Consider the following 18,948-nt stretch of genomic DNA (forward strand, 5'->3'; position numbering starts at 1 on the left):
GCCAGAAAAGCCACCCCATACATATTTCTATTATGTAAACACCATGTAGTTTGTTTTTACTTTGAAAGTCAAATTATATGCATATAACAGCCATTTTTGTTTTGCATACCTGCAGTTACCTCGACCAGCTGCTGATCATATACTGTTGTCAAGTGGAAACTGAATTTGGTCCGGTGTTTTTCATTTCCTTGATAGCTGCTGCAAAAGCAGCTCCATTAGTGTGCTGCTGTCATTTGTGGGCACAGACAAGTCCTTTTAACATTGTGAGACGCTGCTGTGATGATTCACTGATGCAAACCGAGGAAAACAGGTTAGATGATCTTTTTATATTAATTATCTTTCATTGAAATATCAATGCATGTATTTTGTGCCATACAAGCTGTTCCTTTTTTGTTTATTTCATCTCAGGAATTCAACTTGTTTAACTAAATTATGAAATTGAAAAAAATGTAGTAACCAATATATAGCATTTATAGACAGTGTATTAACATATTATTTATAAAACAATCTATAATGTAAATTAAATTAAATTTTATTTATATAGCACCAATTCACAAAAACAGAAGTAGTTGAAAACAGATACACATTTATTAATGCATTTGTCAATAACTGTAACTCCTCTGGGCACCCATAAGATATACGCAGTACAACAGTTATCAATACACAGCAAAAAGTCATATAAACCATACCTTATAGGAAAAGTTATAATCGATGATAAAATTAATAAACACTTAAATTGTACTAATGTCTGCTTACAATGGCATTATAGTATGTTATAAACAAAAATTGTTTTTTATACTGCTTATAAATGATAAATAGGAGGACATAAAGAAAACTATTACCAAACAGACAATCCCTTGTCTGATTTTAATTTATTCAAGTAACATTTTGTGCATTAAAACTGCAGAATAATCAGTACAAAAATCAGAGATATAATAAGTTCAGCTGTGACTCAGGAGATAGAGCGGGTTGGCCGTTAATCGGAAGGTCGGCGGTTCAATCCCCGGCTCCCCCTGGTTGCATGTTGAAGTGTCCTTGGGTAAGATGCTGAACCCTGAATTGCTGGCTGTGAATGTTAGTTTCTGTTTGAGCACTCTGGTGAATGCAGATGTAGTGTAAAAGCGCTTTGAGTGGTCGAAAAGGCTATACAAAATTAATCAATGTCAAAACAACATTCATTTGAAGATACCTATTAGATCTGTCTAACTCAGACCTTTGAAGCGTCAACTTTTTGTACATTTTGGGCACATTTTGGGTTATTTTAAATTGAATAACATTGTATAAAGGAATCACTCCTCTGTCTTAAGGTTTTTTTCATTTTTTCACCATGAGCAGGTTTTTGGGAGAGTTTATCCTTGTCTGAATCAAGGGTATTAGGATAGAGTTTTGTGTGCTGTACAGATTGTAAAGCCCTTTAAGGCAAATTTGTTTTGTAATTTTGGGCTATAAACATCAAATGTGTCCCTCTGTAGGAATTGTTTTCTTTATCTTTAATACTGTACCCAACTATGGTTACTTTAGGGAGAAAGTTTTGCTCGTTTGCTATTTGCCTTGTAAGCCCAAGAAAATGTGATACAAGATACAATTTAAACTTTGAAGGCCACAATTTGATCTGCTCCCTTTGTCTGCAAAAAGTTGACAGTTCTATTTATAAACCCAGTAGGCCAACCTCATCCTCTTGCTGGTGTGCTTGATGGCACATGACAGCTGTAACTGTCATCTTGGAAAATGGCGATATCACGTGGGGCACTAAATTTGAGTGTTTCTACTTAGGATATGCTTGGCCTGCCAGATCTGCTGGGAGCCTTACTGATTGCTGTGCGAAAGCTCACAATTTTAATAAATCTGTTCACTGATTTGGGTGAAACTGGAAAATATTTTATGGAGTTTCTAGATGGACAGGTAACGAGTGCACACCTAGCAGCCCTGTTAACTTGACTCTGCCCGGACTGGGAGCTCGAGAGGGTTCGAGTTACGTGGGAACCATAAGGAGGGTCTGAGCTCCCATGGAATCAGTAAAATCATGCATCTGTAGGGGTCACTAATTCATTTACCAATTATTTTGAATCACAAATAATGTATTTTTCATTGTAATTAGCATTATTTACATTAACAACATCAACAGGCTAAAATAAACATGTTTTCCAAATGAACTATGCTGCGCACGTCATGCCTGCACTGCGCCTTCAGCCATTACGGAGCACAGTAGCCTACAATATTGACCTAATGATAATGCAGGTTGAAACCCTGCAACCCTTGAACATGTACTCAGTTGGAAGAAGCCACTACCTGCAAACATCATCTTATAATGAATAGAAAGTCATAGTTTTAGACTAGGTGAGTTACAATGCCGTTAAAAAAAAGGCCACCACTGCTAACAGGCTAGCCTGGCTTGCTTCGGCTTCTTCATTAAAAAACAAAAAACAGGAAACCAAGACACTTTTACTCTCGGAGAAAAAGGCTTGGAGTGCATTTGGCGGATGATTGGATCAATGGGACTGTAAGTCAGGCTATTAAAACTTAAACTTTGTTGCAATATCACAGACATGAGACATGAGAGACAAAGTGTTGGACTGTGTAATGAACAAAGAAGTCTCTGTCTCTCCAGGCTCATTATTTTTTTATTTTGTTTATTTATCTCCGCCCTTTAACATTAGTGGTATTAGAGAACCCCACAAAACTCAGATTATAACTTGAACTCCGGAGCTCAAGCACCGGAAGAGTGTTGATGTTTACGTGATTAGCACAGAAATTTTGACCACCAGGAGAATGAGGTTTTTAGGCCTGGGCTCCCAGTCCCAGTCCGGGTAATGTCAGCTAGCTAACAGGACCTCTAGCAGCACGGCTAACAGCAACTACCGCAGACAAACCGAACAACCTCCAAAAATGTGTAGTCCTGAGCAGAGTAGTCTCACAGAGCCAGGCCTACAGTATCTCCACACTCTTTGTGCTGTGCCAGTGCTGTAGAAAGTGCTATGAGCAGATCAGTTGAAGAGACAGACTGCCTAGCTGACGTCAGCTAGGCACAAAAGTAAAAAAAAGAAGAAGCTGGAAACCAAGTATTTAGAGCAGTCAGAGGTTTTTGCTCAAGAGAGACATACATATATTTACCTCATTATTTTAAACTTTGGCTATGTTTAATATAAACAGCCCACGTTAACATTGCAACATTACAGATATAACAGAACATACAGGAAAGCATAACTGTTCCAAAATATATATATATGCCTACGTTGTATCATCAGTCAATGCTCAGACAGAGGCCAAATAAATGACTTCCTATGTATTTGATTATTTGCAGAAACAGGATGTGGACCTTTATATTGCTTTACATCCTAGGACAAAACATCTGTCAGGTACATCAATATCATAAGATTGCACATTAAATATAAAAATTCTAAATAGCAACATTTAACTGCATTAAATTAATTGATTTTCTTTGGACTTTTACAGGCTACTGAAGGTAAAATGATTTTGAGTTTCAAAATGAGCAATTTTTCTGGCGTAACATTGTTCTTAAACTTATTTAGTGTATGTGATATTTTGTCTGTTTTGCATGTTTCAGAATATTCAACACAAATGTATTATGTTAAACTGACAATTGATGAAAATGCAATCGACAACATAACTCAACTGATACAGAAACCTTTTGTGTATGACACCAACCTGCAAGTTAACAACCTAACTATAACAACAAGTAAATGTTTTTCTATTATTTCAAATACTGCTTATGTTCTTAATAAATTTCAATGAGGAATAACAAATTGATGCCTGAGCAAAACTATTATATCTTTTTTCTAATCAGCCTGTCAGAATGTCTCAAACAGCACAGAGTGTACCTGCAAGCCAGGCTACAGATGGAGTGACAGCGTTTGTAAATCTTATCAGACATGTTGTCGCGAAACCTGCACCTTCCCTCAAAACTCGTCTCACATGTGTATTTTAAACACTTCAGGTATTTGGTATTATTTACTGTGTTTGCATGTGCAAATGTGTGTGTATTTGTGCAAATCAAGCATCCCAAATTGTTCCCAAACTTTTTTCTTCACAGTTGCTGTCAACGGATCCCTTATTTTGAAAGGAAATACTTATGCCAATTGTCTGACAGATAAAAGCACTATAGAGTTTCAGACTTGTAATGACAATTTGACAATTCAGGTAAAAACAAATATTTTTGAAGAAACAGCACATTTAGCAATAACCTTTATCAGATCAGGAGGAATGTAATTAATGTATTGTCATGTGCCAGTATAAATGAAAAAACTATTGTGAATGATTTTTTGCCTTTCAGTTAAAAAGTGTTTACAGCACTTTGACAGGATTTGACACCTTAACAATTTTACAATACAGGTATTTGTTTTGTTTCCCAAATCAAATAATTTTGCCTTTTTTTCCCCCTGTTTACAATATGTGACTGAAATCTGTATTTTTTTCTTCACTGAAGTGTTGGAAGTGTCATTGCAACTTTTCAAATGATCATCGCTTATGGAGTCAGTCCAAAAGATCTGATTATCAAATCAAGCACACTCCTGAACAGCAGTCTGTCAGCATCACTTGATTTGGTGACTACAGGTAATTTTATCCAGTGGAAGGTGGGACCTAATTTTAAACCTGGATTGACTGATGGTTCGCCTTGTCTATTGTTTAATTAAACATTATTAATTTAAATCAGATTATGAGTCCTAATGGTGATCTCCTGACTTATCCCACTTATCTACTGAAATATCTCCACATGTACTAAATGTATTGGAACAAAATGTGGGACAAACATTCATATTTCCCACGGGATGAACTGAAATATCTTTGGTGATTCCCTGATTTAAAACCAGATTAATACCAGCACCAGCAGGTTCGCATTATTTTTGTACGTACAGCCTCACAGACCTACTGGCATTCCTCCAGACTCTTAGTCAAAGTTACACTGATCAATATCTTTGTATAACAATGGATCAAATGACTGTTTAATGTAAAATGTATATTGCTCTTGCCGAACCCACAGAACAGCTGTTCTCAGCAAAAAAACTTTGATAAATCCACTGTACACAGCAGACAGACAAAGTTACAGACTATCTGGTGAATCTTTAGCATTGAGAAGCTACAGAGCCAGATGATTTCCTCAGGAGGCTAAAATAGAGTTAAAATAGAGTTAAAAGAGAGTAAATATTGAACTAATATTCAACAGGTGGGCAGAGGTGTCTTCATTAATGCTAATGTTGTCATTTAATGCAGAGTTAAGTTTGAATGAAAGTTGAGATCCTTTTAACTAAATTATGACTCCATCATTAAGGAGCAGCTTATTGACTGATACTTCTTTTTCACCAGTAGTTGTTCCTTAAAATGTCCCTGAAATTCATTTAGTGTCAAAAAGTTGAAGGATATAACAAAGTTAATAGTTTTGTTATGGCTTAAGTGAAGTTATAGTATAGTAGACTCTAAACCTCAAAAAGTATTCACTCACAGACCGACACAACCAATACTTTTTATATGTAGCTTATCCATGGTTTCTAAACTGATTCAACTCTCATTTTTTTGCAGGTGTTGTCACTTTAAGCATGCCAAATAACCCTGTGTATTACGACTCAAATCACAGCCTCACATGCACATTACAGAAGGACCTGGACGTTATACCAACATGGCAGCTTAATACAACAAACAACACATTTCAAATAACTAATGGCACAGGGGCAGTGCTGACATGGACAACAAGGTCAACTAACATTGAACTTAAACGGATAACAGAACTCTGGGCAGGTATATTTGTTTCAGCCACTCTATTAATATTTTACATATTTAGCCTGCCAGCTGGCTTACTGTAGGTGTGTCAATGTGTAATCAGAGGTGGGAAGACATTAAGCCCATTTACAGTACTGTACTCAAGTATGCCTACAATTTTGAGGTACTTGTACTTTAGTTGAGCATTTACCATTTGTGCTACTTTACACTTCAACTCCATTACATTTGTCTGACAGCTTTATTTACATTTTTACACCTGCATATGTGAAAAAATATATTTAAAGCCTTTGTGGCTCCAGAGGGAGCTGAGTGAAATCTCATAATTGCCTCAGGTGATGCCACTTGAGTCAGTGTCGGTTTGGGGTGAAGACTACAAGCTTGAAAATTTAAAATATGGATAAAATGGTGTTCCTCATCTCTGCTTGAGGCTAGCGGTTTGAAGCTACATTAGCTGCTTCTAGCACTGAATCGCCAACTGAACTGTCTGCAACTGAGCTGCACTGGGAGTTTGACAATCTTATAGGAGTGCAGTGCCAAACCAGCGGACTACTTGTTCAGTTATTCTAGGTTTAAATTACTGGAGAAACATTGGCTAGCTAAGTGAGGTGGTGGGACTGGTTTGTGTAAAATACTTTGGTTTTCACTGTGATTGTCTATTTTTCTCACAAACAAAAACACAATCACAATAATTTGAAAAATGCTATTTCACCACTGGAGGAAGTATTTGCATCTTTTACTTAAGTAAAGGTAGCAATGCTACAGTGTAAAAATATACCTTTTTTTTCAGTCAAAGTCAAAGTCGTGCATTCAAAAATATACCAAAAGTTAAACTCCTCATTATGCAGAATTTCAGACTCATATTAGGCTACTGGATTATAATTAGTGATGCATTAACTACTAACTAAAGCTGTCAAAAAATGTAGTGGCATAAGAAACTACAAAAGAAGAAGTGTAAAGTAGCATAAAATGCAAACGCTCAAGTACTTCAAAATTTCATCTAAGCATAGTATTTGATTAAATGTCCTTAGTTACTTTCCACCACTGATAATCACATAAACGTTCTACACATAATGGATTTAACGCCCTGTAATCCTTTTTTTCCCTTAGGAACGTACACATGTGACTATTTTCAACAATTAAATTCAACCAGTATACGTCACCAAGCCAGCGCATTAATGGACGTATGCCTCCTGCCAAAAATTAACATCTTCCTGGATCCACAATTTCCACACTGCAAATCTGATTCAGATATACTGACCGTGACTACAACGTGTCAGATAGAGAGTAGCACTGAAAATTATAATGTGACATGGAACACTGAAAAAATCTTATCACAATTGCTACCAAAAAATGGTATTTAAATTTTCTTGTGTTCATGTTCTTTGCCCATTCATTTAAATGAAACCCTGTGCAAACTTGTTATGAAAATACATGACATGGTTATGTAATCTTTGCAGGTTCCTCAGGTGTTTATACAGTTCAAACATATGTTAAGTGTGGCGACCGTAACGCTTCGCCAAAAGTAAGCTGCAATTTTGTGAACAGGTGCAATCAACAAAGAACTGCTTCGATTAATATAAATATCATACAAGGTACGTTTTAGTATTAGTTAAAATATTGTCAGAAAATAGTGGCTTCGTCCGACATCACACCCATATTTTGTTGCAATTTATTTAATTTTTGCCATTTTATTTCAGTGTGCAAATTCTCTGTTTACATTTTTATGTATTGTATATTGAAATGAAAAGATATAATCCATAGCATGTACATTACTTTTAGCTGAAAATCTTGCACAATTCTTGGACAATGATGAATCATGCGTGTCTGAAATCTCAATTTACTGCCCACTCTTGGGGAAAGAAATTATAGAAGACAGGGGTTCCCTGGGTCATCATGAATCTTCAAAGTAAAACAATGTCTACAGGCAACCATATGTCAAATATCTGAGCAGTGGAACCAAAAAAGAGATCTGGGAGTGTGTCAAATATTCTAAAATAAATATATATTATAACAATATAATATAGCAATATAAAATATTTTAGCCAGTTGAACTTTTGATCAGTTTTTCTTAAAAGTGGACATTTTGAGATAAGAAGGGAATGTCTCTGAGGTCACCGAAGAAGGCCATGGGATAGGGCCAAAAGTCCTGAAGGTACGATGAGATAAAATAATATTAGTCTTGATTTTTTTCATTGAAATTAGCAGCTTTTAAAATAGCGTATTTAAATAAGCAATAAAAAGGATATCATAAGATGAAGCATTAAATACATTAAAACACTTATATTACTTAATACTACCATGAGAAAATAAAAAAGAAGCAAATACAATGCATGCAATTCATATTGAAACTAAATGGTCCCATTATGGTTATATAGGTAGGTATGAATAAGTACTATAGTATAGTATTATGCATGTTTTATGTATTAAAGTATGTTATATATAATATACGTGCAGTATCTGTAGTAAACACACTATAGTGACAATGTAATAGAGATAATAATTTTCATTATACAGCACAAGGCTGCAAAACGAAATAAAATCTGTAGTTCCTTCATGCTACACACACTACACACGTACATAATTAATGTAAAATATTGTAACATATAAAAATAAAACAATTTATACAGTTATATACATACACGTATACACCAAGAACATTCTGCAGTGCATTTTTTTAATTTGCGTCTGGGGTGAATGTAAACAGCAGCAACCAGATGATAACATGGTTTCATCTTATAATGTTTAATATGGTTTCATCCTGATATTAGCAGTAAATAATACTGCTTTCCCAAAGTAAATAATACTACTACCACTCCCGTAGCAAACTGTAAGTAAATTTGATTCAGAATATTTTTTCACATGTGCTGAATTAACTGACCCTGTGACCCGTTTGGGGTGACCTGACCCCCAGGTTGGGAACCACTGGTTTAGGGAATAATTAATGAGTAAACGAGGGTGTGATTTCGGACACAGTGAATATTTATGAATATTTTATGCCTCAGTAAACTTCTTGTTTTCCTGAATTTAACTTTGTACAGGTATTAGTTGTTTTAATTAAATGATAAATCAAGAACTTTTCTTCTTCAAAACAGAAAATGATCCATTCTGTGAAGCTGAACTTGACTGGCAAGACACCAAAGCTGGATTCTCTGCAGTGTTACAATGCAAGGGCTCGGCTGGACTGAGAACAAGGAACTGCACCACTGGGTAGGGCTGCATCTAATGACATCTAATGACTAATAATCGTTTGGTCTATATGTTGTTCAAAAATAGCAAGAGTCCAGTTTAGAGTTTAGTTTTTTACCTCATCCAAATCAAGGGTCTAAGGACAGAAGGTCTTGTATGCTCTACAGGCTGAAAAGTCCCCCGAGGCAAATTTGTCTTTTGTGATATTGGGCTGTCTATAAAATTGACTTTACTTGACAATTAATTGATGAATTAATTTTTTTGTTAATTGGCTAATTGTTTCAGGAGTAAATGGGAAAAGGAGGTTTCAGCATGTGTCAACCAGATCTTGAACAATGTGCTGCAAAGTTCAATTGTAAGTCTTAATTTTCATAACTGAAACTTATACAATGATATCTCCATCATTTGACAGAAAAGACACTGATACAAAACCAACTCATATTAGCAAAATATAAAGCAACACATTAAAGTAGCTATTCAAAAGCTTTTTGGGCAGATAGAAATTTATATTTTTTCAAAAGGGATTGTCTAGCTTTTATGCATTAGTCAGCCTCAGCTTTTTGGAGATGAAATCCTTAGCTGACGGTTTACATTTAATCATCACCAATAAATCATTACTGTTGTTACAGATTGTTGACATTGGACTTGGCACAAAAGATGACAACGCTGCAAATGTACTTGCCCTCTTTAGCAATGTTACAAATAACACACAGAGTATCAACAGTTTCAGCAATATGAATGCATCTGTTCATGTACTCTTAACTTTGAGTCAAAAACAACTAAATCCAAATGAATCTGCATTTAAGGTAAGTATTACTGAATCTTTGATTATCTTTGTTGAATGTTTTAATGGGTTTCAATAGATATGTTATTGCTCTTGACCGAGGCACTGGCTAAAAACTGGAGTTGGCCCCTGGGCGTTGGAGGTTGGCCCACATACTCCTAATAGGATGGGTTAAAGGCAGAGATTGGATTTCACTAGAAGTTGTACTGTGTATGATTGTGTATGTGACAATAAACTCCGTGTTCTTCTTTTGAAAAGGGAATTAGCCTACTTAAATGTGTCACATAAACTTATAATCCTTAAGATTTTTTAATGAAATCAAACCTCATTTTTGATACTATTTATGGGCAGTACTTTTTCTGAAACAGCCATGAAATGAATCTACATTCAGTAATGCCTAGTTTTCATTGTTAGTGGTGTCCACCATTCCTGTGATGGATACAAATTGCCTGAAATGAGGCATGTATGTAATCCAGCATAATTTTATATCCATGATAACGTCTCTGTTTAATGCTTTACACCATTAAGTTATTACTAATGCAAACCAAACCTTTCCTACTGCTGCTGTTGCTTCTGCTTCAAAAGCATTCAACTGGTGAATAACATTGTAGATTCTATTATGCACAAGCCACAGGACATTCAATTTCTCACTGCGCTAACCACAATCATTACAAAATGTGTCATGTGCGGTCATTTTTCAGTTGTAAGTAATGCAGGGCCTAATAGAACAATAAAGATTAGCTGAAATGACGGGCTGCACACCTTTAAAGAAAGAGAAATTAAAAATCCTGTGTCCCTGTGTCACTTGTTAATCTTTCTCTTGTTACTTGCAAAAAATCCGTCAAAAAAAGTATTATTATTTTTATATTAAAGTTTGTCTATTTACTCTTCCTGTAAAACATACAGATATTTTTGATTCATACTGATCTCGGGGCGGTTACATAAATGAATCCAATCAAATGTGATTTGGGGCCACCGACACTGCCCATTATATAAAACTCTGCTAGATACCATTACCTCATGTGGGTAGCTGGCAGAGCAATATCATAGTAAGAAGTTTGAATTCCAGCTGGCAAAAACTTTATTTACATTTCCAAAGAATGTGATTGAGGTAGCTGGCAGAGCAAGGATTAATTTAAGGATTATAACTTGATGATTCTTTTGTGTCAATATTGAGTGTAAAATATTTTCCATGTATATGTGTAACCCTATAATTATTTTTCATAATTAATACAACCAGGCAAAATAATAACTTTGAGCAGACATGTACTTCAATCAACCTGAAATTAAAACAAGCTGCTTACTTTTCAGGACTTTCTGGTGTCATCCAGCAATTTGCTCGAGAAATCTCTTGGAAATTCATGGACGGGTGACAACAACGAAAATGTGTCATTGGCTGAGAAATATCTGAAATCTGTTGAAGAATTAATTAATGTGTCAAACATAACAAATGCCCCTAAACAAACAAATATACAGGTAGCCGTACCAAATTGCTCACTGCCTACAAATTGTATCAGCACTGTGTTTAATATCAGCGTCGCTCTTAATAGTCAAGACCGTGGCAATGTAAAAATGTCTGCGTTTAAAGAACTGGAGCAATATTTTCCCACCAACAGTTATTTGGGGGAAACACCAAACAGCCACGTTGTGTCAGCAACTACTGAAAGATCATTGGGTCCAGCTACGGTTGAAATTACATTCCCTTTGCTCCAACCAAGGCCACGCAACGTTATTATGACGTGTGTCTACTGGAACTTCAACACATCTACGTGGTCATCAGATGGATGCGATTGGAAGGGGGCAACTAATGAGGGACAATGCGTTTGTCGGCATTTGTCCTCATTTGCCATTCTAATGTCAAAGAAACCCTTGGAGATCACTGCATTAACTGAGATAACCTACGCTGGACTCTCCATATCAGTCCTGTCACTCACTATCACCCTTGTGATAGAACTGATCGTCTGGAGCCATGTAGTTAAGACAAATACTTTATATTTACGACATACTGCCCACGTAAACATTTCTCTCTGTTTGTTAGTTGCAGATTGCTGTTTTTTAGCATCTTCTAATCCACGTGAAATTACAGCAATCTGGTGTGTGACTTTTGTGGTGGTGAAGCATTTCTGTTATCTGTCCATGTTCTTTTGGATGTTGTGTCTGAGCTGCACACTTCTTCACCAAGCAGTTTACCTGTTCCATAATGTGAGCAAAAAAAACTACCTGAGGTTCTCACTGGTCGTGGGCTACGTGTGTCCTTTGCTTATTGTTGTTATCACGTTTCTTACCAATAATGGGGATGAAGGCAAATACTACACTTCAGAGACCTGTTGGTTGGTTTATTCTGGACTTCTGAAAGGGTCTATCTATACATTTGTCATACCAGTCGGTATAATTGTTTTCGTCAACGTGTTCTCCATGTTGGTGGTTATCATGAAGCTTTTGGATCATCCTAAGAATACAGAAAAGTCTCATGAAAAAGAAAAAAAGGCTGCCCTAACTGTCATGAGGTCAGTTATTCTTCTGACTCCAATCTTCGGTGTGACTTGGATTTTTGGGTTTGCTGTAATGCTTCTAGACCTCACATCTGGACCCGTTGCCTATGCAGCCAACTATGCCTTTACCCTGCTGAACGCATTCCAGGTAAGGTCAAGATAATCTAACTACACATCTGGACCAGTAAAAGTATTTCTTGCTTAGGAACCTCTGTTGTTTCATTTGCAGGGTTTGTTCATTTTGTTAACCACTTGCCTGGGGGACAAACTGGTAAGGAAGTTTTACTTCGCCAACCTAAATCATAATGTATGTTTCATTTCTGGATCAATTATATTTCAGTAATGTGTTACTTTAGAAGTAGACCAGCACCAGTAGACCTGCTTTTTTTCTTGAATCGCCATTCAGCAGTTATATCAACCAAAATTTTAGTAGCTGCAATACTGCCATATTTTCAGCAACCTAAGTAGATGGGGAAAAAACTTTAAAAGGATAACTTAACACCAGGGAGAAAAGGAGTGTTTCACTGAATTCTCTGGTTAAAAGTTTTAAGTCTGTTGCTCCTCTGATTAGGGCTGGACAAAAGCTAAATATATTACGACCGATATTGAACATCTGGATAGTTGTCATTGGTTGTTAAAGCTGTTCTCAGATTAATTTTATGGAATCAGTCAGTTTTCTTATTTAAAACTGTGATGAGATTAATTTAGGCCATTAAAAGATTTACAATACTAGTGATAAAGTCCACTTAGTTTCTTGTCCAGCCCTACCTCTGACAGCATCTATTGGTGTCACAGTGTATTGACACACCCTGGAGTACACTTCTACATCAGTGCAGCAAGGTGAGATATTAAGAAGTTCAGCATTTACGCTGGTGTTAAGTTGATCTTTAAACTGAGTTCAACATTTTGGGAAATACACTTATTCACTTTCTGTCCTATAAATATGAAACTACCAGAAGCCAATTAGCTAATCTTAGCATAAAACTGAAGTCTAAAAACAACAATTTATGGATTTAGGGGGAGCTGCAGGAACTTTAGGAAAACACTGCTCCTGGCCAATTAATAGTCCTGAAAATAGACCGCTTGAAGACTACAGATTGTAGTTTATTATATTTCTATTATATTATTTTGTACAGATTAAACACACAAGATGTCTTCAATTGTGAGCTTTCCCAAAATGTCTAACTATTCAATAAAGGATACATACATTCCATACATTTTACTATAAGTGCAAAAAGCTCAAGATTTCTTCACATTTTACAGTGAAGACAATTCTTGGGAATTTTTAGGATTTGTGGTCACTTATGGTGCTCTACAACAAAGTCAGGGAGTGTACAACACACTGTCATAAGTTAACTGTGTAATTGGAAATGTTACAAACCACAACCATTTAGTATAGCAGCATTAAAAATGTTTTAATTCCATTTTGACAGACCCGTGAAGCCCTGCTGAAACGTCTAAAATGCAAAGTAAGTGCACTAAACTGAGTATAAGCAAATGTAAAATACCAAAACGGCAACTGATTAATTTTACACAACCATCTCCTCTGTTCGCCAGGATCCAATATCAACTACTGACACCTCTACAAAGTTTGAGTCATCTGTGAGCAAGTGAAAATCATCTCAAATTTGTGCACTCTTAAATCCAAACAAACTACATTTTACACATAAAACCACATTAAATAGCAATCCCACAAGGATTTTGCGGGCCTTCCTAGGGATTGTTGCGATTGTTTTGCAATGAAACTGTAAAAACTGTAAAGGTAGAGGTGATTTTTTAGACTGTAGAATTATAGTTCAATCATTAAACAGTCCCGCCAGGATTTCGCAGGCCTAACCCTAACCCTAACCATGCTTGCAACTGACAGCGGTGTGACAGCCTGTGTCACAGTGAATTGTCTCCTCAGACGTCCTCCATGTGAAGTGTTTGTCAATAGACGATTTCCTTTTATGTTTGACCACAATACTGTAGGTTTTGCAAAACGGTCTTGGTAAAGAAGATCCAGAGACTGTGTTTCACAGTCCTTTTTTTTTTTCAGCAAATGTGAGACGTTGGTATGACACGTCTGATGTGTTTTGTGACAAGCTCACGTTTGACAACGTTTTGCAGGAAACGGCGATGATAGGTCAAATTTGCTAAAAAGTTGCGGTGATTGGTCAAAATCGCAAGTTGTGCTAAATTCATGGGGATTTGTTGAATTTGTGTTAATAGTTGCGATCACAAAATCCTAGAGGGACTAAATTAGCGACATTCCATTTTGTCTGATTTTACTGCTATTACCAGGGATACAAGTTAAAGGGTTTGGATTTTTTAGGTGGGGTTGTATGCTGTACTTATCCATAGTTAGTGTAATAGCTACAGTGGTGGTCGGCATGCCCAGTTTGGACTTTGGAGAAGGAGACGGGAGGACAGGCACAGAAACTAAGCAATGTAGCCTATAATCTTTATTTGTTATAACCACTACTGTGGACGGGGACAGCAACACTGAAATAACCCTTTAAAGTCCACTGTGCAATGTTGTAATGTTTGTTTAATAGATATTTGTGTTTCTGATTAGAAACTCCTTACTGTATTTTTTGTTTGTTGCTTTAAACTATATATCAATGTCAAATAGACAAGCAATGCAGTATATTAAATGTTTTTCATTACTAAAGTGCTGAAATGCCACAGAAACACTGCAAGGATGTACAAGGGAGTTAAGCTAGCATCTGGATGTTGCTTTTAGCGATCCCGTTTTCTTCATTTTCTTTGCCTTGTTCTGCCCACTCCTCATCTGTGTCATCCATTGAAATCCCTTTTTCAGCTGCCAACTTGCGGTAGGCCTGGCATTCAGTTTCTGCACTGCAACATAGAAAAACAGGATAATTTACTTATTTTCTGATGTATAAAGTAGGTTTCTAGATTATTTGGCTGTGTATTTGAAAGAGAAGCTTTGTAATGAAAATAAATGTTCAATTAAAGTATGACAAGTGTGAAAATTTATATGGAGAGGTATGATTCACAGAATGAAATAAAAGTGGTGGAAGATTTGGAAAATTCGGATTTGTTTCATACTTTTTGAGAAATCGAACGCAGTCCTGGTGTCCATATATTTCAGCTATCCGCAGCGGTTTGTCTCCACAGCAGTCCTCCTTGTCTATAGGGGCATGAAGGGAATGTAGCAGCCGCAGCACGGCCAGCCTGCCGGACTCTGCAGCAAAGTGTGCAGGGGTCCATCCATGCTCCGTCCTCAGACACGGCCTGGCTCCATGCTCAATAAGGATCCTCACCGTCTCTGTATGTCCTGTGGAAAAGTCATCACAGTGTGATCTGACTCAGGCATCTAAGAATCTGGTGATTTTTAAATCTAATCCGCTAAAAACAAATTCTTATTTACTGTGGTAAAGGAAAAGAAAATGAAAGAAATAAGAGGAAGTTTGGAAGAAGCAACATAAAAACCCAGTACATTTAGTAATGCAACAAAAAGTGTACTACACAATAAAGGCACAATCCATTTCATAAATGTGAACAAACGAGTATTAGAGGTGAAATAATTAATCACTTTAGCAATTAGCTGATATACAGACAATCTCTTGGCATCAAACATGATAATTGACGTGTTGGGCTCTGGGAACTTGAACATAGCCATTTCAAGATGTTCTGATATTTTACAAACTGAACAATTAATTGGAAAAAAATTTCCATCAAATAACTGATAATGAAAATAACATTTATCAATTCAACACTCGGGAAAGATTGGAACAAATCAATCCCAAACTGACTGACAGGCTGAAATTATTGATGTTTTCTGATGCTGTACTGTAGCAATATGGACGAGTTGTTTAAACATCAAAATGATTATTGTGCTTTCAGCCTCAACAACATAGATGTGCGATTTACCTTTGAGCCTGTAGCTAAACTGTAACTTAAAGCACAAATTATTTGACCAAGAATCAGTTACACATAAAATACATAAAATAAGATAATGTCCCCAAAGGAGGAAAAGCAGAAACTCTATGAAACTGTTCATTTACATAGCATTTTGGACACCCATTCCCCGTGACAGTGTTTCAATGGTGACCTGTGTAAAACTAATGATATTTAAGACCTGCAGGTGTCAGGAAAAAAGCATATGATGAGCTTCCACCGATCCACTAACTACCTTTAGCTGCTGCCCAGTGAAGGGGTGTCTTGTAGCTCCAGTCGATGTCTCTCTGATTGGGATTGCATTTATTTTGCCCCAGAATCTCCTCAACTTGATCGAAATCCCCGGCTGCTGCTGCCTGGTGCAACTCTGTCATTTCGTTACAAACGCTGCCTATAGCAACAGTTGATCGACACAAGATGGAGCCCAGTGCAAACTTCAGCCTGCTAATGCTGCCACCTGCTGTACATGGGGATGAACATTAAACCAGGCCATGTCTCATGTACACGACACACGGGGAAGGGCATCCTAAAGATAATTTCAAGTCTAGGAGAAAGATTAACGTTAGCTCTTTAAAACGTTTGTGAAAGAGGATTTTAAGCTAAAAGACTGTTCAGACATTCAGACCAACATGGCGGGGAAAAAAAAGACTCTCATAACACCTAGCTTACTTTTTAAGAGCATTTGTTAAAAATGTTCAGAAGCTTGCAACAAGAAATGCTTACAATTGAAAATGCCTTGAGAAAGGTTTATTTTCACAATAACAAAACACGCAATGCAATTAAAATATAATTAAAAAAGTAACTCCAAGAGCTAGAAAAACAAGCTAATGATTATAAAATGACCTAAAAGGTGCAAAATAAAACAAGAACTATAACAAGTTTATCGGTTTTCTCCCTGTGAACAAAACAAAAGAGGAAGGAAGACAAATCAAGGATGGTGAACATGGTAAACATTATAAATGCATTTTAGCATTGTCCCTGTGACCCTGTTAGTATGTTCATGTTAGCACTGAGCTCAAAGCAACACTGTGCATACAGCAAATCATGTCTGACCAATGCATTCTCAACTTCTGTGCTGACTCAGCAGGGATGATTAATTAATTAATTAATTATTAATAATTAAATGAAAAATGTTGATCTACAGGAGAAACATATGAAAACAATTACATAATGCTTTACTGCATTATATTCCATTATATTTTAATATTTTGAATTGTCACCTGCCGCCTGAAATTTATGTTTCTGTTTCTGTTTAGCTAACATTACATGAATAAAAACGTTTCCACCGTAAAATGTAGAAAAGGCAGAAATTGGTTCAGGAACTTTCACCAGAATGCAGGAAATAAAGTGTTTATTGGCCAAAATAACCAGTTCTCCTGGTTATATATTTCTACATTGAAATTTTTCTTTGAAAGAGTGCACAAATACATTCTCATCTTATTCTTGTGAACCCAATATTGTAAGTGTATGTCACACCCCTAATCTGAGCCCCTATGTTCCTTGTCAACACAAAGTTACACATACATTAATGTAACCACATATTTTTAAAAATACATCCATATAATAATACACCTCATACAGTAGCTACAACATTTTTGCATAAATGTATAAAAGGTGTAGTAGTGATAGATAAAATCTTGAAATGTTGAAAGATCTGTTGGACTGTCCTTTACCTAAACATTTGAAAGAAGATGACCAAAGAAAGACCTGTAACTCTCACGATAAATGAAAATCAGACATGAATACTTTTCAGACTTGTGTCAAAATAGTGTGTTAGTTATTATTTGAAGTACAAGATGTAACTTCCTTAATTTAGCCTCAGACCACAGAAGTAACATGAATCCAAACCTGAATTATTTAACACTGTACCTGGTTGTTCCTGAAGCCTGCACTTTCTGGCAAGATATCTTAACCACACTGGCAAACACGTTATTTTCTTTGGACCAAGAACTTTGTTTAATCTAAGTGTTAAGCAATCACATGGGAATCCAACTCCCCTCTCAGATGGTTCTCAAAAATTAATAGCTGCATTCCACTTGGGGAAAAAAAAACAAAAAACACAGTCCTAGTAATTTATATAATTAAACATTTATTTAAAGATTTAGCAGCCTTCATCAATGATGGAAGTGTAAAAAAAAACAAATCATTGTCCAACTTTAAAAACATATCTTTGTAGTGTGTCTTGTCTCCGTGGAATGCATTTTTTAGTGTGGGTTGGGCTGGGGACGGGACATAAGTTTGCCTTTGTTTGAACCTTGGGGCGCTTGTTACTGAAAGTATTTCTTGATGAAAACACCAGAACTGCAACTCAGATTTAAGCTCCACTTTCATATCCAAATATCATCACTTACATCAGAGCAAGGAGTCTGTCTTTTGTAGAGATTAGTATAGCTGACACAGCCTGCACAAGTTCATGTTCAAATGTATATGTACAATTCATTTGAAGGCCTCATATTTATTTATGCAAGTATTGTATGTTTATTTACATAAATTAACCACATGGTAAGCTTCCTTTCATTTAGTTATTAATGTTGGAGTTGATCAAACAAGTCATGTCACAACTGGGTGTCCACATGGGCATTTATGGGTCCAGAGCTGAAACAAACACACACCTAGATTAGATCACATTTTATTAAATTTATTTTTGGTGAATTTAGATATATTTATTTTTAATTTCATGTAGATGCTACAATCAGCCATTTGCCATTAATAAAAACAAGTACAGGTTTTTATCCCATGAGAACCTTCATAACATGTATTAAATGCCAAATAGGATCTAAAACACAATCTACAATTCATTTGAAGTTTTTTTTAGGTTCATTTAACCCTGGTACACTAAATGTGAGA

General features: G+C 36.1%; 2 protein-coding genes across 2 annotated transcripts; one reads left to right on the forward strand and one right to left on the reverse strand.

The window, feature by feature from the left end:
- Nucleotides 1-204: 204 nt before the first annotated feature.
- adgrf3a (adhesion G protein-coupled receptor F3a) lies at nucleotides 205-13,722 on the forward strand. The gene is made up of 17 exons (XM_046063116.1): nucleotides 205-310; nucleotides 3,302-3,356; nucleotides 3,454-3,463; nucleotides 3,566-3,697; nucleotides 3,806-3,955; nucleotides 4,052-4,158; nucleotides 4,292-4,350; nucleotides 4,445-4,572; nucleotides 5,536-5,751; nucleotides 6,841-7,086; nucleotides 7,191-7,325; nucleotides 8,826-8,940; nucleotides 9,205-9,274; nucleotides 9,549-9,725; nucleotides 11,015-12,343; nucleotides 12,425-12,466; nucleotides 13,629-13,722. Exons 1-17 carry the CDS (start codon nucleotides 291-293, stop codon nucleotides 13,680-13,682), a joined length of 3,045 nt encoding a protein of 1,014 aa, XP_045919072.1. The 5' UTR covers nucleotides 205-290; the 3' UTR covers nucleotides 13,683-13,722.
- Nucleotides 13,585-16,695, reverse strand: LOC123979267 (ankyrin repeat domain-containing protein 66-like). The gene is made up of 3 exons (XM_046063118.1): nucleotides 16,337-16,695; nucleotides 15,250-15,478; nucleotides 13,585-15,036 (listed from the first exon to the last, which is right to left on the reverse strand). The coding sequence occupies exons 1-3, from the start codon at nucleotides 16,473-16,475 to the stop codon at nucleotides 14,892-14,894; spliced, it is 513 nt and encodes a 170-aa protein (XP_045919074.1). The 5' UTR covers nucleotides 16,476-16,695; the 3' UTR covers nucleotides 13,585-14,891.
- Nucleotides 16,696-18,948: the final 2,253 nt, after the last annotated feature.

Source organism: Micropterus dolomieu, linkage group LG11, assembly GCF_021292245.1.
Source record: "Micropterus dolomieu isolate WLL.071019.BEF.003 ecotype Adirondacks linkage group LG11, ASM2129224v1, whole genome shotgun sequence".
Taxonomy (NCBI): Eukaryota; Metazoa; Chordata; class Actinopteri; order Centrarchiformes; family Centrarchidae; genus Micropterus; species Micropterus dolomieu.

Excerpts from the sequence above, each read along its gene's own strand:
- adgrf3a (XM_046063116.1), top strand. The coding sequence starts at position 291 with ATGCAAACCGAGGAAAACAG. Across the intron at positions 311-3,301 it reads ATGCAAACCGAGGAAAACAG|AAACAGGATGTGGACCTTTA; the intron begins GTTAGATGATCT and ends GATTATTTGCAG. Across the intron at positions 5,752-6,840 it reads GATAACAGAACTCTGGGCAG|GAACGTACACATGTGACTAT; the intron begins GTATATTTGTTT and ends TTTTTCCCTTAG.
- LOC123979267 (XM_046063118.1), bottom strand. The coding sequence starts at position 16,475 with ATGACAGAGTTGCACCAGGCAGCAGCAGCCGGGGATTTCGATCAAGTT. Across the intron at positions 15,479-16,336 it reads TCACTGGGCAGCAGCTAAAG|GACATACAGAGACGGTGAGG; the intron begins GTAGTTAGTGGA and ends ACTTTTCCACAG. Across the intron at positions 15,037-15,249 it reads TGCGTTCGATTTCTCAAAAA|TGCAGAAACTGAATGCCAGG; the intron begins GTATGAAACAAA and ends TCTATGTTGCAG.